This window comes from Pithys albifrons, chromosome 1, assembly GCF_047495875.1.
Source record: "Pithys albifrons albifrons isolate INPA30051 chromosome 1, PitAlb_v1, whole genome shotgun sequence".
NCBI lineage: Eukaryota > Metazoa > Chordata > Aves > Passeriformes > Thamnophilidae > Pithys > Pithys albifrons.
The window spans coordinates 98,661,488-98,684,812 of NC_092458.1; the positions used below are offsets into that span (position 1 = coordinate 98,661,488).

The 23,325-nt window shown below is 43.1% G+C and overlaps 1 protein-coding gene across 1 annotated transcript in view; it reads left to right on the forward strand.

The window, feature by feature from the left end:
• The window catches only part of CD96 (CD96 molecule), a 37,130-nt gene extending 20,644 nt beyond the window's left edge, over positions 1-16,486 (forward strand). Inside the window, 11 exon segments of the mRNA XM_071572580.1 lie at positions 807-863; positions 3,564-3,654; positions 4,003-4,179; positions 7,194-7,238; positions 8,125-8,199; positions 8,665-8,668; positions 11,470-11,543; positions 14,400-14,426; positions 14,429-14,485; positions 15,050-15,173; positions 16,233-16,486. Coding sequence (XP_071428681.1) covers positions 807-863; positions 3,564-3,654; positions 4,003-4,179; positions 7,194-7,238; positions 8,125-8,199; positions 8,665-8,668; positions 11,470-11,543; positions 14,400-14,426; positions 14,429-14,485; positions 15,050-15,173; positions 16,233-16,341 — 840 coding nt within the window. The 3' untranslated portion in view covers positions 16,342-16,486.
• The last annotated feature ends 6,839 nt before the right edge of the window (positions 16,487-23,325 follow it).

The window sequence follows — 23,325 nt, forward strand, 5'->3', positions numbered from 1 at the left end:
GCACTTATTTCCAGTGCAGTTTCAAGGCTCAGAAAAGGTCAGAAGCACAATTTATATGAGGTTTTTGAGATTTGTTATATATTAACACAGTTTCAACAGACCTTATTTAATGAGTCAGTTAATATTATTCCAAAGCAGGGATCCCAATGGTTACTTTAGAAATACCAGCTTAGAGAGGCTTGTAGTACCTGATGGCTTTAACTTATAGTCAGTTACACACAGAACCAAAATGCTGCAAAAACAAGATAAAACACTTTTTCCATTTCATGTGGATGTGGTCATCCACAACCTGCTGCTCTGATGTGAAGGTGAGCTCTGGGCTTCCTGGTAAGGCAGGAAGCATCTGTGGTGTGACACTGACACATGTGGGTGGCTTGTAACCAAAATCAATCATTTTGGGGGATAGCTAAAGCCTTTGGAGATTACTTCAACCGGCAATGACACAGGGGAATCAACAGTTGGGCTATGTTTCCTTTCATCAGTCCTGGTAAGGGTGGCTCTGCTGCCAGAGCCTTGACTGCAGGATGGTTTCCCCAGCTTGTTTGCTTGCTTCCCCATCAAAGCCACTCCAGAGCAGTTCAGATAGGCAGTGACGTACATCATGAATCCTGTGGTAGTATCTGCTGATATATGCTTGTAAACCACTTGCTTGTCCTCAAATTGCAGCTGTGCAAGCTTTTATCTTGCAAGATGTGTGGGTGAAGGTTTGATTTAATTTCCACCCTTTTTATGAAACAAGGCTTATTAGAAACTGTTACTGTGATCTTTGGTGTCCATTTCACTAATACATCCATGTTTGCTTTCCAGCTTACCCAGAGATCTCTGTCAGCTGGCAGGAGGGCTCTGTTGGCACCTCACAGAAGGTGAGCAATTTTGGAGCAAAGAGTGAGGCCTGTGACTGCCACCATGACACTCCAGCACAGCCAGGAAAGCTGAGCTGAATCAGAGATGGGTGGGACCTCCAAACTGACCAAGGTCACAGGGCAGTGGGTACGGCAATGAGCAACTTCCATCCTCACAGCAGTGAACAGCAGTGTGCACAAACTTGAGCTAGCTAAGGGCCTCTCTGTTGTATGGGCAAAATCTAGTTTAGTGTTAGCCCTAGGAAAGACTCCAGGACAGATCAAGGTTGCAGGGGGCTGCAATTCTCCCTTTCCCTCACCATCTGCCAGCTACCACCCAATATTCTTGAGCTGCCCTCTCCACACTGCCCACAGTCACCCTAGGACAGGGAAGGGCACATGGTGTGAGAGCAGTGCTTGGACCACCAATGTAGCCTAACACGTTGATGAAAAGGTGGTCATTGTGTATATCACACTGCAAGGGTATTTCATCTGGGGCAGTCAAATGCCAATAGAGCAACTGGATTTGAGTCCCCAGAGATGGGCAGTTATCCATGTGTTTTGGGCTCTCTGTTTTATCACATTCTTGGTAGCGGCAAAACCTAAAGGTCTACAGATCTGCAGGGGCCATACTTGGCATAAAGTATATTTGTGACCTATATGACTGAGTAGCAAGCCACTCTGGCTACAAGCTAGGCTGCTTTGCTTCCTCCAAGTTGAAGCTTTTGATCTGTGAGCATCCCAGATAAAGATTTTCCTTGGAAATAGAGCTTGTGAGCAGGCAGAACCTTGTATTAACCATATCCACCTGCTTCAGACAAGCCATGAGTCAGTTAGCTCTGCAAAACTGGTGTAATTTTTCTGGTGACCTATTTCCATGTGTGGTATTGGACATTGCAGGTTTTTATCTGCAATGTCCTGTTGAACAGATGGTGCTGCCATCATGGGACTAGACAACAGAATCTTCTCTGTCAGTTCATCACCTCCAAATAAACACCAACTCCTTTACTTCTCTTTTCTTCCTTTTCTTGGTGGGCTTAAATGTAGTGAGAATATCAGGTTTCTATTTCTTCATAGGAAGCATTTATAAAAATATTATGACCTAAAAGTGCCTGAAAAATAAGGGAATAATGAAGAGAAAATACAGGAAAGCAATGACACTGTAAGTCCAGATTCTACTTACCATGGCAGGGAAAGAGTTTCAGCTAGGTATTTTCAGTCTTTGGACTGAATGATTGACTTCTACTGGCTGCAATACATCGAGCTTTCTTTCAACTAAATGTGGGAACCACATTCTTCGCAAGCATGAGCAAGTGCACCTTGTGCAGCAAGTAGCACAGGCTTTTTTCTTTTTTATGTTTAAAAGAACATGTCAATTTCTCTTCTAAGAGTGGTTAGTACTTAGCAGTGTTCTGCTAAATAAATAAAATTGGGAAAATCCAGGCAGTATGAGGATGAGACCTCCCACCTTGCTAGTGCCCAAATCTTCATCCAGCTTGATTTTGAGGTTCTTCCCATCTATTGCTTGATGAGAAATTACATGGAGCACAAACAAAGATTTTTGAAGCAATTGGCATAGAGCCAAGACTACTGCATCTAAAGCATAAATTTCTTGAAACCTCTTGTATATTGTACCTACTACAAAGGTATCTAATTTTGTATATTCAACATATCACTGTGCTAGTCAGTCTTTTCCATGGGATTTGTCTCTTCATCTGCCTAAGGATGAACATGGCTGTCTTGGTTTGAGCTGGCAAACTGCCAACCCTCCAAGACAGAGGTTCAGAGCCTCCCTCCCAACACCGAGGAAAGGGAGGAAAAGAAAGGGGAAGGATAAAAAAAACCTTAAGGCCACATCTGTGCTAAAACTACATATATTTTACAGAAAGAAAGAGACAACTAGAAGAAAGTATAAATACACACTCACACAAGTTAAAAGCAACAAGGAACAATTCTTTACTTCTCAATACACACACAAAAATGTCACTATTTTAACCCCAAATTATCTTAGAAGACTCAGTCCCCAGAAAGCCAGACTCGAGTAGAGAGAGAAGAACCCACAGCAAACATTTTACTTCCCAAAACAACTGCTGGGCCTGGTCCTCCCCATCTCTCCCTGTGTGTCTCCTCTTGGCAAGAATGCTGTGGGGTGACTGACCAAACCACTCCCACACACTGATTCTACTTCCATGGAAAATGATGTTGTAATATGGTATGGAATAAAACTCTATTGCCTAGGAGGAGTCAGCTGTCAGCTTAGGCCAGCTTAGATCAGCTGACAGCTCCAGGCCTAGTCTGAACTTCAAAAACTCAAATTTAGGCCTGCCTAGGTGAACCTATGACAATGGCATTTAGAAGGTGTCTTATTCTACACACAGACACTGTGCACACTAACTACTCCGATGTTTTTTCAGGTAGGTGTTTGTCACTAAGGGCAGGACAGTGAGCATCTCCCTACATCTCTCCAGCCACAGCACAGGGCTAGAGGGAGTTGAAACTCTGTCACCCAGGGCAGTGGGGGTGTCCCTGGGCTCTCATTCAATAGTGCCCACAGCCAGGAAAATGATGGGAGTGGGCAAGAAACACAATAAAGAGGAAGCAAGTGCTTCTTTCTAGAGCAGGACTGTGAGTTAACAAGCACTGTCCATAAGGGAGTTTGGAAGCTAGCAGAGTGAGGAATGTTGGAGGGTAATCTAATAGCTGCCTGTTACTGCCCCATAGTCCAGCATGATCTGTGTCATGCGGAAGATGTTTCCCAAGCCAACCCTCATGTGGTACATGGACAGAGTGAACCTGGCGGATCAGCCTGGAGGTAAAACAGCCTGTCAACAGGACAATGGTGCAGCTGTAGTAGTGGTTCACAAGAAAAGTGATGGTTGCTCATTCATTCCTGCCACAGGGAGCTTGCAGGTGAAGGGGAGAGTATCAGGTGTCCTTAAAAGGAGCAGCTGGCAAATGGCTGCAACCATAGACTGCTGCATTGGCCAGCAATGGGAACCATGGTTTGGCATAATCACATTGTTCTTGACAAATCTTTGATAGTGTCTCAGCAAAGAAACCTGCATCTATATAAGCCTGTTTTTCAGTACCGGTATTTTTCACAGCTTTGATTTATAGTTTGGAGTGTAATGAGAGGGTCTTTTTCTTTTCTTTTCCTAAGAAATTTCTGTTGTACAAGAAGACTTGCAAGACAGTGAAGGTTTCTATCAGCTGAGATCAATGCTGATGATGCAAGAGAACCATGAGACACATAAGACATTCTCGTGTGCATGTGTGTTTCCCTCCCTTGGGTATGAAACATTGAATATTTCATCAGAAGAAATATTTGTTTCATTTGGTAGGTTTCGCATAGATAAGACCCATCTGAGATGTTAAGAACACTAAACACATACATTTGCTGTTATTTAAAGTACTGAAGAAATGCCAAGAGTATGGAAGATTTATTGTACAAATCCATCACACAGCTTGAACTTTCTGGCAGGTTTTTTAGCTCAAGTCTTTGTTTAAGCCTCTAAATGAGCTAAGAAGCTCCTGTGCAAACAGAAGATGCTTGTTTGTTTAGGCAGTATCTTGCTGTACTTCCCATACCCCAAAGTAAACTAGCATAGCCACATGGCATCAGTAAGATGATCAGTAATCACGTGTTTCCCACTAAGCACTTCTGGCAGAAAGACTGCATGTGTGCAATATAGCTCCCTGGAAATCCAAACACTCAGATCAGGGCTATGTTATACATCTTCGGTGAAACTTGCAAAAAGTTGAACGATTTTGAATGATGAAGAAACTCCTCTATAATCTATACTATAAGAATTAGCTACATGATTAGGGAAGTTGGGATAAATACTGCCTTGCTTTTTCAGTGAAAGTGGGAAACTCAGCAGTACAGAGATTTTCAGCACTTCTGAGGATGCAGGGTGGCTGGTGATATGGGTAGACAGATTTCCTTTAGGACTCTCTTGTGCATGTCTCCTCTTCAGGTGCAAATGCATATGACATGTTTTTATTATTGTTGTTATTGTTATTATTGTTGTTGTTATTATTATTATGTATGCTCCTTGCTGCACAGACAATAGGACTGAGCTGCTGACCCCTTAGAAGCATCTAGTGGGATGTCATATATTGTGGCAACTGCTTGCAGCTCAGTTGTGTTCACTTGTGTCTGTGGATATCTTATTGGTATGTTTTTCCACAAAGTAAGACTGCATCAAAAGCCAGATCTGACTCCTCTGGAAACCTATCTTCAGAGGGAAGGAAGATAAATAATTTTCTCCAAAATAACTCATTTCACCCAATTTGTAGTTTTGTAGAAATATCTTCAAATTGGAGATCTGTCTGTTAAAGAAGTCTAAGTTCTTGCCTGCAGGTTATGCTAATGCTAAGACAGATCCACTACCTATAAAAACATTGATGTATTTAGATGTGACAGAAAGGAAAGAATGACACTAATTCTCAGCCATGCCTTCTGCAAAGGTGCACAGTATGACAGAAGCCCAAACTAAATTTCAGCCCTTATAACTACTTTTAAGAACTACTTTCATCTTTTTTTTTTTTTGCTTCACCCTAATGAATCCTCCTCTGAAGCTTTTAGCACCACAGTTTCAGAAGGTAGGATAAACTAGAGAAGAATAAAATAACCTGAGTTGTGTTAGAGGTGTGTCTATAAATTCCTAAAGCTGTTGTAACACTTGCTACCCTAACTGTGTAACAAGAGATCCCTTTCTGCAGCTATGACTTCAGAGAAAATACAATAAACAGATATTTTTGTGATCTAATCTATCATAATTAAGATCTATCATAATTAAACTCCAGCTTTGAGGGGCATTTAATGTTACTTCTGATGCTTCAGCTGGCATTAAATACAGATCTTTCATCACTGAACTAGTAATTAAAAATAACAGCCCTGCTAAATAGTTCCACCTTCTGCTTAAGTACACAGCCAAGATTTTTAACACTTTTGCCTAATTAAAGAACTGATAGGATGTTTCTTAATTTGTGTAATTTTGGTAAATCTGTGCTCTGCCCCTGCAAGTTTGTCTTATTATCAGCTTTTCTCAGACATATATATATTCCTTCCACACCTTGGCTAAAGCCCTTTGGAAAAATCTCTCCTGAAACAGTTTGTTCTGCTTTGCATGGGAGGCAGCTGCACTTTAACAGTGGAGTTTGTGAGCATGTCAGAGAAATGCTGTAGACAGATGGCATGAAAAGAAGTGTTGGTTTCTGTCTAAAATCCTCTGTAAATGCAGGTTGTGGCAGGCCTTGGGGGTTCAGCCAATACCCCACTGCACACCAGGAAGGCATCCCAGGTAGAGGGGGTCCCTGAGATAGAGACTTTATCCTCAGATGGCCTCTGCAAAGCAACCCTGCTTTTGCTTGCACACTCCGCAGAAACTTACTGGGAGCTGGGCACACCTCAACGAGGCCACTGACCTGGTTTTCAGACCTGCTGAATCTTTGGTAAGAAGTCCTTTATGTTGGTCAGCTATTGCAAAAGTCCTGCCAGTGCAGACAACGCTAAGATGAAATGCAAATGGAAGAGCAACAGTCAAAGGACGTACAAATGCTTGCACAGAAAAGCAGCTGGAGAGTTGATGGTTATCTACCTATGCTAAGATCTGATCTGCAGGGGGTCGCTCTCACCTGGTGCCCTCCACACATGCCCAACCAGACACGGCTGCCTTCCCAGATATGTTTTTCTAATGGGGTGTATGAGCTTTCATAGATCATATCCTTCATGGAGCCCTTTTGGGAGACATAATCCATCCTCCTAACCTACTCAAGGAGTACTTTGCCTCTTCTCGCTGGGGGAAAAAAAAATGGTGAGACACCTCTTACTCAGGATGTAAATATTGCTTTGGCAGGATGCTGTACTTGCCTGGGTGGTTAACAGTTCTTTAATTGTAAGGAATAACTCTGGCTCCTCTTCTCTGAGGACTCAATGAGCACTTTTCAGTGCAAGGTGTCTCTGAAATTTCCTGCAAGCGTAGCAACCTCTGAAGTGTCTCATAGATGGAACGGTCCAGGTGCTAGCCCCATAAATACATGTTATTTCAACATCTGTGCTAATAAGGTGCACTGTTTTGTACAGAATAAACCCATGAGATTCACTTGTGCTTTTTAAGTTGGGGTGCCAGGGGCTACAAAGTTTTTTCCCCAAAAACTTTTTTTCCCTGGGATTTCACAGCACAATTACCTCATGTTTCTCTCCAGACCACGTTGCTAAGTTTTGCATTGAAAGATTCTTTGGAAATTTAGTGTGATGTATTTTCTCACCCTTGAACCTTTCAATCACCCACTTTCCTAAAGCAGAATAAACAACTTTTTTGTGCTGTTTACTTTGATTTGTTATAGACCTTGGTAATTCAACACTTATATCAGCTATCATGACTGCCTCAGGTAAGGAGGAAAAAATAGAAGCCTTCTTTATTACTTATTTAATATATGTAGGATCTCTGCTTCACCTCTGGTTAAATGTCATATACACAGAGACAGGGGTGTGCCAGGGAAAGGTCAGTGTGTTCTGGTACTGATGGTACCTGTGTCTTGATGGATGGGAATTTGTGAGCTGTGAAGTTACCCAAGCAGAGATCTGACAGAAATCTTGCTAAAACTATCACATTAGGACAGCATGTAAAATGGCGTGCTGAATATTACACATTATTATGCATTTTTATAAAACAGAATAATATGCCTATACAACTATAAATAAATATGTTCTATTATGACAGAGAGGTGCATGTGATAGAAAAGTTAAAGCCACCACTTCTCCTTGATCCAACAGCAGCGCATCATCTTCCATTCATTAATTATATAAGATAGTTAACTCTTTTACCAGAATATGCATATGGATAACTACATAAAACTATCTTCAGCAACTGAGAGGAAAACACACCAGTGGTATCCTGTGCTTATATGGCTGTGGCATGTTTTCATGAGCCATTTCTGGAAAGGCCTTGGATAAATGGGGGAGCACCACCACCAAGTGCATGATTCACCCCACAGAACTTAAACTGAACTCTGTGTATAAAAACATAAATAAGCAATGCTCCCAGCTGGCCCACAGGAAAGGGTCAGCATTAATAAAATAAGCCATCTGTGAGTGTCCCCTGAATTTTTGGGATGTGTTTTGAGCATTTAGCCTTAACTCTGACATCAGGATTTCTGCTGCATTTACCCAACAGCTGCCACAAGCTTTGATCTAGGCTTTTTTGTGATTTATTAATATTATTTTCTAAAGAACTTATTGACTAAACACGATACCATGTAACCTGTTTGTCTTTAGAGCCCCAGTCAACATCTTTGGCCTCTCTGGATGTCACAAGTCTAGCAAATGTAGCTCCTGCTTCTGTAACACCAGGTAAGCAATTAAGCCAAAATGTTTTCTCTATTGCTTCAACAATATAGGAGAAAGACACATAAATACAATAACCATCTCGCAATTTTTGTAGCAAACAAACCACCTAAGTCCTTTTCCTAGTGCTTTTATAAACTAGGAAGTACATTAACCACAGTCAATGTAACCACAGTTCAAAAGTAAATACATAAGAAGATTCTTTCTTGATTTTATTTGCTCGGTTTAGGATTATATACATTAATTTTGACAACTAAACAGACAAGTATATATTAATTAGTGTTATTATATTGTTTACAAAGAATACCTCTTCTCTTTAATTAAAGATCATACTGAAATAGAAGAACATTAGAGCTAGAAAAAGTGCAACCCAAACATTGAAGCACAGAAATCCAAACACATAGTACCAATAAACAAAATATTTACAATGGGTAACTTCTTTGGGCTGGCAGCACCGAGGCCAGTGGAAAGCAGGGTAACACTTGGAAGAGTTTAACCTTGCTTCCCCAGGAAGAAGTATGTGCAGCAGCAGCCTGAATCAAGAGCAGGTGAAGTCAAGAACCTCCTGCTTTCTCATTTCAAAATACAGGGCTAATTCCCACCAGTCCCAGCAGAGTGCATTTTCTTGAAGCACAGCCTGACTGCAACTACTCTTTTCTTTAAAGTTTCATTTGAAGCCCAGCTGTTGATCCTGTAGGACTGTCTGGTTTTAAGCAGCAGATGGATGGGTGCTGGGGCAGCCCTCACAGGCAGCAAGAGGTGTGCTCGCTGTCATAGCTTCTGGTTAAACACACACGGCACACACTCTTTATAGAAGACAAAGCACCACATGCAAAATGGCAGGCAGCACAAGGAGGAGGCAAAGTGGCAAGTTGTTGTCAAAGGCCATCTCTCTTTCCTTAACAGCACCAAAGCTTTAGCTCAGTAATAATCCACCACTGAGGCAGCCACCAGCAAGAGTGGATTTGGCCCTTAGTACTTGTAGCAGCCTTGTTCTCCCAAACAAAAAAACCCTGATTGTAACAGTGTGCTGGTTTAAAGGCGAACCAGCAGGGGAAATGAACTCACCATGAGAAAGAGATTATAAGTCAGACCTAAAATTTAATAATAATATTACAATAAAAACACTGACACAAAAGGGAAATTGCTTTCAACTCACAAAAACCCAGCAGTATAACCCAGCGTCCTGGGGCACAAACCCAAGGGGGTTTGTTAGCCCTTGTGCTGAGACCCCTGTGGCTCCCCCAAGTCCAGAGCAAAAGGAAAAGAAAAACCTGTTGGTACAGGTGAGGGCTGTGGTCTGGGCGAGAGCGGTGATCTCCTCCTGTCAAGGTCCTGCAGCTCCTCTGGATCTGACCAGAAGTTCCCAAGGTCTTCTTACCAACCATGTATGTACCCTCAGGGAGCACCCAGTCCCTCCCCCTGGGCGGGGACTCACACAATGGGTGATTAACTCTGGGAGCCAGGGGGTATTGTTGAACTGTTGATGGCCCATTAGCAGCTCTGCCCCCCTCAGCCTGGGTGTGAAGGTGATAATGATTCCCTGGGCAGCTGCTGCTAATGGCCCATTGTCCTTGGGGAATGAATAGAGGGGGTAGAATACACAGCTTTGATCACCCCCACACAGTGTCAACTGGTCCCTCCTGCTCAACTAGGACAAACAGGCTAACTTTCATGAGCCTGTGGGGCATTGACTGTCCTACTTGGGCTGTGTAATTTGATCATTCACTTAAAGTAACGTTACACTATAGCAGTACTTACCCAGAGATGAGAGACCAGTGTGAAGGGCAGTGTTGGGGGTAATACTAGAGGAAGACAGGAAACACAAGGTTTCATTTTGGGAGCTGAATCACTCAACATAAAGCCCTGGACACAAAGAGGCTACACTGATACATGCCAAGGTAGGAACACATGCTGCAGTGGCACTGAAATTAAAGTTTGCTGCTTCTCATGCTGCTGTCCCCATTCTCAAAGCAGAGACACTTGCCTGTCTGACAGCGGAACAGTAAAGTTGCTTGTTCAAGTGGACTGAAAGCCTTTCTGTCTCAACAAAAAGTTTAACAACAGTCTATAAATATATAATGTGAACAGAGAGGATGCTACTTGATGAGTTATGCATCTTCGCTGACTGAGAAGGTATGAGGTGAAAGTCATAATGCAAGATGGAGCTGAACCATTTCTCTTCTTTAAATAGCCCAGGAAACAACTGCCTTTTAAACAATGCTCCTAGCACGTGGCAGTCACAGTTTGCCAACCTTAGGTTAGTGCTTTTCCTCTCTGGCTCACTGCTGGTTCTCACACTGGTGCCACCATCAGCTTTTTGAGCAAATCATCTGGGTTGCAGCTGAGTCAGGAGGCCAAGTCCAAGGCTTCTGTTTTAGTTTGCTGGTTTGGTTCAGTTCCTGTTATGCTGCAAGTTTTTAATGAAAATCTAAGGCAGCTGGGAACGGATTCAAGGGAAGAGCAGACATATAGGGACAAAAACCGGAGCACATGAAACAAAACAAAGGCTGTTAAAACTGGAGCCTTGTTTTTGCTTAGCTTCCATGATAGCTCTGTGTCTCAGTCCAGAGATGCTCAGGCTTTGAGTGATGTGTTACAGCTGCATTTCACCTTCTCAGGTTTGTTCAGATGGCTTAATGATATTTTTTTCCAAAAATGAGACAGTTGTTAAAAAAGATGGCTCTTTTTAGCAAATGTGAAATACTTCTCTTGAAAAAATAGACATCTACTTGCTAGCCACCTCTGTTTAAAAATCAGATAAATAGCTAGCTGAGCTTCAGAAGTCTTAGCACTTTAAAAAAAGAAAAAGCTTAAAGGAAAATGTTAAATAAATTGGCTTTTGGAACTAGACATTGCAGGTTTGACTCCCATATACTAACTTCTTCAAAACTTCCCTTTGCTCATGGGGAAAACAGTTTTGTTCCACTGGAGCTGGTGACATCCTGTCTAAATTCTGATTTATGTACGTTTGATCATCACTGCACTGGCTTCAGGACAAAACAAGCCAGTGCACTTGAAGTTACTGAATTCTACCTGACTGTTTTGTTAAAGTTTATTTGTCTGTCACAGTAGAGGTTCTAGCTTGTGATAGGCTTTCAAACCAGACATGGAGTTGTGTAATGCTTGTCTGAGGGAAGCCAACACCTCAAGTAGTGGGCTACAATTGTTTGACCTCATTTAATCAGGAAACAGGGAAGAAAGACAAGGAAAATAAAAAACAAGCTATATGACTTCCCTACAGCAATTTTTACAAGCTTGTGTGTTTTTCAGCAGAACACTGACTTTTAATGCAGAGACAAAAGGCTATACAAGCACCACAGCATTCATTGACAGTTTGACAACAGCATGTGAGTAGATGATGTATCGCTTTGTAGGACTGTAACAGAGGAGTTATGAAGCCAGCTGTGGGGGCCGCAAAGTGAAAATGTGGCACTGCCTTAGCGAGTATTGGGTTGCAAATCTACAGTAATCCAGAGCATCTTGCAAAACGCAGAGCATCAGGTATTCAGGTCCTCAGTTTGTGATGCCTTTGCCGAGAGCATTAGCTCTGTGGTGCTTATTTTCAGCTGCTAGTTGATAGCTATCACACTGCCACACAAAAATTATTACTAAACATGGAAAAGTTATGTCTGAGGAGAAGCCAAAAGTCAGGTGGAGTAATCTGTATCAGCTTTTCAATACCTCACAGCTGAGTTTCACCAAGTTAGAAGATAAAGGTTTGAGTTTTCAAACTGCCAAGGATTTTCAGCAGCAGAAGAGGAATGAAAAAAACTTTAAGTATCCTGTTTTTATTAGATATATTTATTTAAACAATATTACGATTGAGAGAGTTGCTGGGCAAATGCAGTAAGGACTGAAAATAGTTTATAGATGAAATAAATTGCCAGAGAAGCTAAATAAAATTGGAAACTAGTAATGAGATAATGTGGAGCAATAAAGGCTGGCTAATAGAACACTGAAAGGTAGCCTTATTAAAGATCAATAAATTAACAAAAAAACCCTTAAGGTGAACATTTTTCCCTTTTGAAAATCTCTGCTCAGCAGCACAAAGCCCAAAGTGATTTTCTTTTTTATCATCTTGATTTCTCTTTGTGATTTTCGAACAGGCAGGAGCTGTCAGCGTGCTTTTGCATGTGCATGGGAGTCGTCTTTTGGCTGAAGTGCAAATGCAGCAGCCGCTTTCCATTTTTCGAACATATTTCTGGTAGCATTCCAGTGCTTATTTACCCACGTACAACCCGCAACCACTCATTTAGACCACAACCTTGTGACAACTTCTAATGCTTTACAATTCCACTCTTTAGCAGCTTGCTGGTGGTAATTTTTGATAAAAGCATGCTGAATTACATTAATATTTGCAGGAGATACCATGCATCGCACCATTCTCCTGCCATTGCTTCCCGACACCTGTGCCTGCCTGACCACCAGCTAAGAGATAATGGCCTTGAAGGGTCCTCAGTCCAGTAGCTGTAATTGAGGGCAATTTCAGAGCACATAGGCACCAGTGAGCCTGCTGAGGCACGCCAGTGTGTACAGCTGGGCCCTCTTGAGGATCACTGCGCTCCTACAAGAGCAATGACCATTATCATTTTGTTCCTCTGAGGCTCTAATACAAGCCATTTCATGAAAAAGAATAAGTAGTGCTTATCAGTGTTCTGTACAGAGCACAGTGATATGGAATCTCTAAGTGTATGTCCTTTTTTTTTTAATATAAATTCATAAAATATCAGATCTGTCATGCTTATTCACATAAAATTAAACACCTCATAAGCAAGAAGAAAATAATTGAATTAATATCCAAAACTCTCAGTGACTTTTTAGAGTGTCCTAAATTTGGACAGATTTTCATAGGCCTTTTTACTGCATGCACACATACATACATATATATACACACACACACATACACTTAAGTGTTCAATTTCAATCAAAGCCAGCATCTAATAAGAAAAAGATTTTCCTGGTTCTATCTGGTGTTTTGGTCACGTCATTTAACAGTGGAGTTTTTTCTTGGATTTGTAAATCAGCAATTATACCAGAGGTTTTCAGGTTCTTCTATTATTTTGTTTGTTGCTTGCATCACAGAAAGGCAGACAGTACAAAATAGCCACAGCTGAACCTAATGAAGCAGTCACAAGTACAGGCTTGTAAGATAATTGAAGGACATTATTTCTTTTTGTACAGATTTGAAAGATTCCCCCACTGAATCCCCACAAAGCCTCAGGAACACCACACACTCCTCTGAGAATGCAACAGTGGCACATAGTAATTGACATGAAAGCTCTTGAAATGCTGTGCCATTGTCTAGTTGCATATTTTAGGTATTATTTCAGAAGCTGCAAACATAGAGGTGGCTAGAAAAACCAGAAATGTATCCTCAGGCAGCACTGATTTAAACATAGGTAGCTTAGCTGAATTAGGCAGGGCAAAACACTGTCTATGAACAGCTAATAGATTATTTTTGTGGTTCAGACACAGTACTTGACAGAGGAGACGGAGGTTTTGTTCAGTTGCAGCAAAGCCAGGCTCCTTATGTTGCTGCTAAGCCACTTAATATCTTTTGGGTTTTCATTACCATCAAAGAGGTAAAAGCTTATCATTCTCCCAGACTGCTGTACTGCTCAATGCTGCCTTGCTGTAACAATTTAACAGGTGTTTTCTAATAGACTTCCTTCCTTCCTTCCTTCCTTCCTTCCTTCCTTCCTTCCTTCCTTCCTTCCTTCCTTCCTTCCTTCCTTCCTTCCTTCCTTCCTTCCTTCCTTCCTTCCTTCCTTCCTTCCTTCCTTCCTTCCTTCCTTCCTTCCTTCCTTCCTTCCTTCCTTCCTTCCTTCCTTCCTTCCTTCCTTCCTTCCTTCCTTCCTTCCTTCCTTCCTTCCTTCCTTCCTTCCTTCCTTCCTTCCTTCCTTCCTTCCTTCCTCCCTCCCTCCCTCCCTCCCTCCCTCCCTCCCTCCCTCCCTCCCTCCCTCCCTCCCTCCCTTCCTTCCTTTTCTTCTAATATTCTTTAATTTGATAAAAGCACATTTTTTATCTAACACAAGGTTTTAGGCCAAAAAGGTAGGCATTTTACTAAGGGAATTTTGACACCCTGATCCTGGAATTTGATTTCCAGTTTTCAGCAGGGTGAACAATAGTGGGTTCTAAAGATAATCTTCATTTTAAAAATCTGAATAAATTACTAAAAGTGTTCTGTGCCCAAACCTTTTTAGGTAACCTGTCCTACAGCATCACAGACCAACTGCTGTTACCAGAGGGAAAGTTTTCTTTACTACCAGCAGCCTGCTCAACAGTACTGGTGAGATTATCCTACATATCCTCTTCTTTCAACATGCTATTGCATGGGGAGAGGCAGCTGTAATTGGGCAGGGATGCTGTGCCACCAACAAGAGCTCATCCCAAAAAGCATCTGAGCCCTTTGCTAGACATTTTGTCAGCATTTTGTGTCAAGTGGTGTGAAAAATAAACCCTTGGGAAGGAGAGCTGTGGTGGGCAGCTGGGCCCAACTCCACTGTGACAAGCTTCCTCTTTGCAGAGAGGCTCACGAGGGAACAAGAAAGACAGTTTTGGAAGAAACACTTGCTGGACTGTGCCTGAATGATCTCATAATGTGAACTGATGGGTGGCTGAAACCAGCTCACAAACACAGCTGGAACAAAAGTGGGTTAAGTCTATAAATAAGAGCTGTAATGTTCAGAGTTTTGGATCCTCAGCCTGAGAACCTGGCAGTGCAGTGGTAATTTGGGGCTATGGTGACACCAAGTACTGTGCTGGGGGACAGCAGGTAGCTGCAGGCAGCAAACACAGATTTCTCTCCTCTCTGAGGACATTTGGATGAGCTCTGATTGGTGTGTCCCTACAGGTGATGAGAGGAACACAAAAGCCAGTCAATTCCCCTGGCCAACAGTCATAGCTGTCCTGCTCCTCTTCTGCAGTTCTCTAGTAGCTATGGGCATCAGGAAATGGTGTCAGTACCAGAAAGAAATGTAAGTAGAAGTGAGGGGAGCCACAGAGATGGGAGGTGTGGCACAGAGGACAGCATAAACTCTAACCTAGCTGTTTGGATTTACATCTTTTCATTTGAGACAACTCAGAGCACATGAGGCCTTTAAGTACATGGATTGCTAATGCTATTTTTCTTCATACAGCAATATGAAAAGTGGAGTATTCTCAGTCCTTTCATCTGTTCTGTGGGTTATCTTTAAAATAAACTTTAAGAAAAGAGCTGCAGTGCAGCTGGAGGGTGTAAGGGAAGAATAACAGTCAATTTTTGTCCCCAGAGACCCCAACTTCTATTAGCCTTCCTGCCAGCTGCTTTTGCTCTCTCATTTTCCATGGTTACTTGAGGACATGTTTTAATAAAATTGTACTTCTAGGGCAGCTCTATTTGAATTGTGAATAATATATGTGAAAGTAGGCTACCTGAAATTTAATCCCAGTCAAAGAAGCATCAAATTTGTAATTATTACCAAAGTTTAATTCCCTACTAAGCACTCAGAGATCTACTGGTAAAAGTAGTTATCTAAGAGACAATTATTTTTTATCTAACATTACTAAAATGTTGGAAAATTCATGATGATAATAAATCACTTCTCATTCTAGAAAACCTTCTGAAATACAACCACAAATCTTGTATGTTGAAGGGAAAAACAGGACTTATTTTTTTCACTGATTTGGGATGGGACTTTTAATTATCTTGGCCTATAAACTGCCAAAAAAAAAGTTACAAGTCCTTAAATATACCTTCAGAGAGTACTGTGAGCAAAAGGTCTCTGCAAGGGTTTTGAATGGTTCATCAGAACCATGTTCTGTTCTTTTAAAACATGAATAAAGTAAAATTGTGAGATGTGAGCTGAGAAAGCCAAATGAATAACAGGAGGCGTGCTGGGGTTATAAAACAGAATCAGGGAAGTTGCAGTATGTAAGAGCTAATATCAGGTGCTCTTATAATGACTTAGTGTCAATCTACCTCCTCCTGTGATCATTTTACAACAGTCTTTTATGCAGTTTTTGCCTGAGAGTGCATTTTTTCTCTTCTATTTCAGTGTGAACAGACCTCCCTCTTTCAAGCCACCACCACCTCCAATAAAGTACACCTCCATGGTGGAGTCTGATGGGACTCCCCCTTCCTGTCATGAACTGGAAAACCTGTAACATTGCCTACACCTCTTGTGTAGCACACAGAAGACTGACACAGTTAAAAGGCTCTATCTTTAGAACAGGGACTACAGGAGTTGGATGTTAATGACCCATATAAAATTCAGTGGCTACATGACATTACTCTTGGAAGCTGAGCATTCCTTAGGACACTTACTTTGTCTTGTCTATCTCTATGTATGCATTACGTTCACACAGTTGTAAGTGTCTGTCCTAGTTAGAGCAGCCTGGACCAGCTTATTACTGTGTGGGTGTAACCAAAAACTGTCTTATTCTACACCCTCTAATCAGTTCTAACAAACTGTTAATACTGGATCATTTGCAGCAGCTGCCCAGGGCACACCTGACCCCTCAGGATATGAGCTGGGTGTTAGAGAACCCTGTGAGACAGGATTTTTACACCAATGACTCAGATGTGATAACTCCCTTCCAGGGCTCAGCATAGGCACCATCGAACATCATTCTGTTCGTGCCCCAGGGTGTTAGGTTATACATCTGGGTTTTGTGGGATAAACCAATTTCTCTTTGTAACATTGCATTTATTGTAATATTTCTATTAAATTGTAACTCTGACTTATAATATCTTTTGAGTTGGGTTCATTTCTCCTGCCAGTTTACCTTTAAACCAGCACATCTTTTGGTGCCCAACATGCAGCAAGAGAGAGAAGTCAGAATTACAATTTCATGATTTTAACCCTTTGTGTATTTGGATACAGAAACTCCCTGATCATCATGTTGCTTGATTCATTTATGTGGATGTTGTATCTGAGCCTGTTCATATTTGCACATATGGGGAACTATTTGACTGTTTTGGTGCTCTCTATAAGACCAGGGAGAGGGATCAAAATTGCTTTATTAATATACTATGTTTATGTTGTCATAACATCATAAGCAGTGAGTATATTGTGAATGTATATCCAGTCTTGTTTGCCTATCCTGGTTTGGGTTGCTACCTCTTGAGCCTCATTAAAAATTGCACCCAGCCTATGGGGGAAACAGGAGGGAATGGTTGTTTCCACTCTTTCCCCTCCTTCTTCCCCCTTAGACCTGCTAAAACATTTTTTGAGAATATTGAGTTTCCTTTTGATGTTAAGGACAGTTGTTGTTAGTGTTGCTTTGTCTCCTCTGTACCATCTACATCATGTTTGAAGTCAGAACAGGGCCTTCTAGGGGGGGTTTCTGGAGGCCTGCCCTGGGAGTGGATATTGCTGAGTGGCACAGGAAGTGGGAGGACGTGGGCCAGTATTTGGAGAGTTTCTCTCCTCAAATGATCTGGAAATTCACTCCAGAACAACTGCAGGACCCTGTTAGAGTAGTAAGCCATGTGAAAGGCAAATGCTCTGGCAGTCCCAGAGGTGTGCAGCTCACAGCAACCTGATGGGCCCTGGCCACTGCCTACCGCACACTGCTTGGTGTGGTACAGCACTGTCAGGAGGAGGAGAAAAGAAGCAAATACCCAGGCACCATGTCCACCCAAACCACGGCTGAACCAGAGAGAAAAGCAAACAAATCAACCAGATTCATGTCCGTGCAAATTATGGAGGAACCAGAAGCACAACCAAAACTGATAGCAGTTGCCCTTGTCCAGAAAAGAAAATTAAAGACCAAATCAGTTTGTATAGTGAATGATGACAAAGAGCCAGGACCTTCACATCCAGCAGAAGAAACAGAGACAGAAATAATCAGCTGGTCCCTATCCCTGGGAGAGCTGTGTGAGCTGTGGAAAGAGTTCGTGTGACAGGCAAATGAGTCCATCTTGACCTGACTGCTCCGAATCTGGGACGCTGCAGCCAGTGATACAGTTCTAGGTGGGAGTGAGGCAAGGCAGCTGGGATCCCTGTCTCAAGATGTGGTCATTGACCAGGGCATTGGAAAGAGGCAGGAAACTCTCAGCATCTGGCAGTGACTGTTGTCAAGCGTGAGAAAGAGATATCTTTGTAAGGAGGACCTCCACGTACAGAAGGACAGTGGAACACAATGGAACAAGGTATCCGGTGCTTAAGGGAATTAGCCATACTGGAGATAATATTTTCAGAGGACGAGAGTGTCACAGGTTTGGCCTAGCTGTTACCAACCCTGGACTGGCCCCCTTCCTCCTCCCAGAACTTTCCCAGCAAAGGAAAGGAAAAAAAACTGAAAAGAAACACACTCAAAAGAAACCAAACTGAATAAAAAGAATAAATCATATTTTCTAACATTTACAACCACACTATATACACAGTACATAGGATCCCATCCCCAGGGGAAAGGGAAAAGGGAAAAGGGGACTGATCAACCAGAAAACTGAGAAGAAAACAAAACCAAACCCAAAAAAAACAAATGAAACAGACAAACACAATTAAAAACCTCAAGGATGGGGAACAAGCATGAAACAATCTCATCCAGGACAGGAGAACCACCAACAACCAGAGGGACCAGACTCCAACACCTCCCACCAGCTCCTCGGCCAAGGAGGAAGAACCCGACCAAACTCCTCCTCCCCTGCTACGTGTAAGACACGTGTGGAATACTTGTAATTTCCTTAGATACAATGGTTACTGAGGAAGCCATGGATCAAACCATTACAGAGATTCCCTGAAAGTCCAGTGTCCAGTGCACATCCCAGATGTGGTTAAAATTTGCACAACTTGGGCCAGAAATGTATTCTCACTCCTTAGCAACATTGCAGTGGAGAGAGGGAGAGGACAAGGTGGGAGCACTGGTTAATAAAGTCAGGATTTATGAAGACACTGTCACTGCCCCATTACAAGCCCACACCTCATGTGTGGAAACAAAACTGGCCGAACACATCTGAAGCCTGAAAGAGAAGATTAAAGAGGGCCACCAGAAGCTAAGAGAGGAAATTAAGGAAGGAATCTTCCATAACTCACCAGAACAAACAAGAATCTCTGCTGTCAGGAGCAGGAGTCTCCCAGCTAAAGCAAAAGGGTACACTCCATGTGGCAATCTATGGTTTTACCTCCAAAAGCATGAAGAATATAGGAGTAAGTGGGATGGAAAACCCACCTCTTCCTTAGCAGCATGGGTACATGAATTGAAAAGTGGAACAACTACCACAAGAAACTCTTCAAGGATAAATGCTGCTCTGGTCTCTCATGGGCAAGACTCCAGACAGTACAGGAGCAATGATGTTACATCAGATCCTCTTGAAAGGACCTCCAGGTCATATTTACAAGAAGAGTGCAGTGAGTACCATGACCAGAACTAGAGGGGCCCTGCCTCTAGCCAGGTAGAGGAGAGGGACAATTGGGTCTATTGGACTGTGTGGATTTGGTGGCCTGGCACATCAGACCCACAGAGATACAAGGCTCTAGTGGACACTGGCACACAATGTACTTTGATACCAAAAGATATGGAGGGGAAGAATCCATCTCAGTTTCTGGGGTGACTGGGGGATCCCAACTATTGACTGTACTGGAAGCTGAAGCCAGCCTAACTGGGAAGGAGTGGCTTAGACATCCCATCGTGACTGGTCCAGAGGCCCCGGGTATGCTGGGCATAGATTACCTGACGAGTAAGTATTTCAAACACCCAAAAGGACTTTGTTGGGCCTTTGGCATAGCTGCTGTGGAGACAGAGATCAGACAGTTGAACACCTTGCCTGGCCTCTCAGAGGACTCTTCTGCTGTGGGACTGCTGAAAGTTGAAGAACAATTGGTACCACTGGCCACAGCAACAGTGCATCATCAGTAACACCACACCGACTGAGACTCCATGACTCCCATACACAAGATGATTCGTAAGCTGGAGAGCCAAGGGGTGGTCAGCAAGACTCACTCACCCTTTAATAGCCCCATATGGCCAGTGTGGAAGTCCAGTGGAGAGTGGAGGCTGACAGTGGATTACCGTGGCCTCAATGAGGTCACACCCCCCGAGTGCCGCTGTGCCGGACATGCTGGAGCGTCAGTATGAGCTGGAGTCCAAGGCAGCCAAGTGGTATGCCACCATCAACATTGCCAATGCCTTTTTCTCCATTCCATTGGCAGCAGAGGGCAGGCCACAGTATGCTTTCACCTGGAAGGGGGTGCAGTACACCTGGAATCGACTGCCCCAGGGGTGGAAACACAGTCCCGCCATTTGCCATGGAGTGATCCAGACTGCATTGGAAAAGGGTGAAGCTCCAGAACATCTACAGTGCATCAATGACATCATTGTATGGGGGAACACAGCAGGGGAAGTCTTTGAGAAAGGAGAGAAGATAAACCAGATTCTCCTAAGAGCTGGTTTTGCCATTAAACGAAGTAAGGTCAAGGGACCTGCTCAGGAAATTCAGTTCCTTGGAGTGAAGTGGCAAGACAGACATCACCAGATTTCAACAGAGGTGATCAACAAAATAGCAGCTATGTCCCCACCGACCAGCAAGAAGGAAACTCAGACTTTCCTAGGCACCGTGGGCTTTTGGAGGATGCATATCCCTGAGTACAGTCAGATTGTAAGCCCTCTCTACCTTGTGACACGGAAGAAAAATGATTTCCAGTGGGGCCCTGAACAACAACAAGCCTTTGAGCAGATTAAACAGGAGATTACCCATGCAGTAGCCCCTGGGTCAGTCAGGACAGGACAGGATGTGAAGAACGTGCTCTACACTGCAGCCGGGGAGAATGGCCCATCCTGGAGCCTCTGGCAGAAAGTACCTGGGGAAACTCAAGGACAACAGCTGGGATTCTGGAATCGGGGATACAAAGGATCTGAAGGCAGCTATACCTCAACTGAGAAAGAGATCCTGGCAGCTTATGAAGCAGTTCGAGCTGCTTCAGAAGTGATTGGCACTGAGGCACAGCTCATCCTGGCACCCCGACTACCAGTGTTGGGCTGGATGCTCAAAGGAAAAACTTCTTCTACACATCACGCTACGGAATCCACTTGGAGTAAGTGGATTGCTCCAATCACACAGGGAACTTGGATAGGGAATCGCTCTGGGATTTTGGAAATCATCACCAACTGGCCCAAAGATGAGAGTTTCGGACTATCTTCTGGAGAAGAAGAAGAGCAGGTGACAGGAGCTGAGGAGGCCCCACCTACCATATAACCAGTTACCAGAAGAAGAAAACCAATATGCTCTCTTCACAGATGGCTCCTGTCACATTGTAGGGACAAACCAGAAATGGAAAGCAGCTGTATGGAGTCCCACACAGCAACTTACAGAAGTGACTGAAGGACAAGGTGGGTCAAGTCAGGTTGCAGAGCTGAAAGCTGTTCAGCTGGCTTTGGATTTTGCTGAACGAGAGAAGTGGCCAAGACTCTATTTCTACACTGATTCGTGTATGGTGGCCAATGCTCTGTGGGGATGGCTGGAGCTTTGGAGAAAGGCCAGCTGGCAGCGCAAAGGGAAACCCATCTGGGTGGCTGAGATGTGGCAGGACATGACATCGCTGCCCGGGTAGAGAAGCTGAGTGTGAAGGTCCATCACATAGATGCTCATGTACCCAAGAGTCGGGCTAACGAAGAGCATTGTAACAATGAGCAGGTGGATCGAGCTGCCAGGATTAAAGTCTCTCAGGTAGATTTGGATTGGCAGCACAAGGGAGAATTCTTTCTAGCTCGATGGGCCCATGATGCCTCTGGTCATCAGGGCAGAGATGCGACATACAGATGGGCTCGTGACCAAGGGGTGGATCTAACCATGGACAGTGTCTCACAGGTTATCCATGACTGCGAGGCATGTGCTGCCATCAAGCAGGCCAAGCGAGTAAAGCCTCTATGGTATGGTGGACGGTGGTTGAAATAACAGGTATGGGGAGGCCTGGCAAGTTGACTACATCACACTTCCCCAAACAGGCCAAGGCAAGCACTACATGCTCAAGGACCTCGTTGCACTTGGTGCATAATGGAAAAAGATGGGAAAACACGTTGTGTACCACAAGGGGACCTAATTTTGAGTCAGAACTGTCTGTAATGTTTCATTGTGTATATATATATATGTATATAGTTTAAAAGGGTATCAATTTGGCCACAACATAGATTTTATAGAGTAAGAGGGGGATAATGTCCTTGTTAGAGCAGCCGGCATCAGCTTATGGATGTAACCAAAGCTGTATATCCTACACCCTCTATATCATTTCTAAAAAACTGTTAATAATGGATTATTTGCAGCAGCTGTCCAGAGCACACCAGACCCATCAGGCTACAAGCTGGGTGTTAGAGAACCCTGTGAGATAGGGTCTTCACACCAATGACCCAGGTGTGATAACTCCCCTCTGAGGAGTCATTAGCACCTACAGACTTAGCCTGAGGGGTCATGTCTACCATCAAGGATTCCAAAAATATCCCTTGACTCACAGAGTAAATCACCCATTGTGAAACTCCTCACCCTGAGAGAGTTACTTGGCATTCCCATCTGAACCTGAGTGTGTATAATCTTGGGGCTTGGTGACTTCTGGTACCATTCATTGGATTCAGAGGAGGACCAAAACCTCAACAGGACTGCAACCACCACTGTCAACCAGACCGCAACCATCATCTACACCAACGGGTTTTCCTTTTCTTTTACTTTAGACTGAAGGGGATCACTTTGGGCTCAGCACAGGGGCCATCAAACATTATTCTGTTTGTGTCCCTGGGTGCTGGGTTATACATCTGTGTGATGTGGGTCAAATCAATTTCTCTTTGTATCATTGCATTTATTGTAATATTTTTATTAAATTCTAACTCTGACTTATAATCTCTTTTGAGTTGGGCTCATTTCTCCTGCTGGTTTACCTTTAAACCAATACAGTGTCACCGAGAGATTACACATGCTTAATTTAAATTCGGTGATCAACTGGGAGTTTGCTGTCTTTTTAATGGCAGTAGATTAACACATCACTCCTCTAGCCTGACTGAAGAGTGTTTAAGCTTCTCTTTAACTGAGTGTAAAGAGAAGATGACAGCTCCACCATATGGATACCATGGTTACATGGGAACCAGTGGCTTAAAACAAGCTTTTTGATATCTACTTTAGTTGTTGTTACAACTTATTTTTTTTACTGTGGACTAACATGG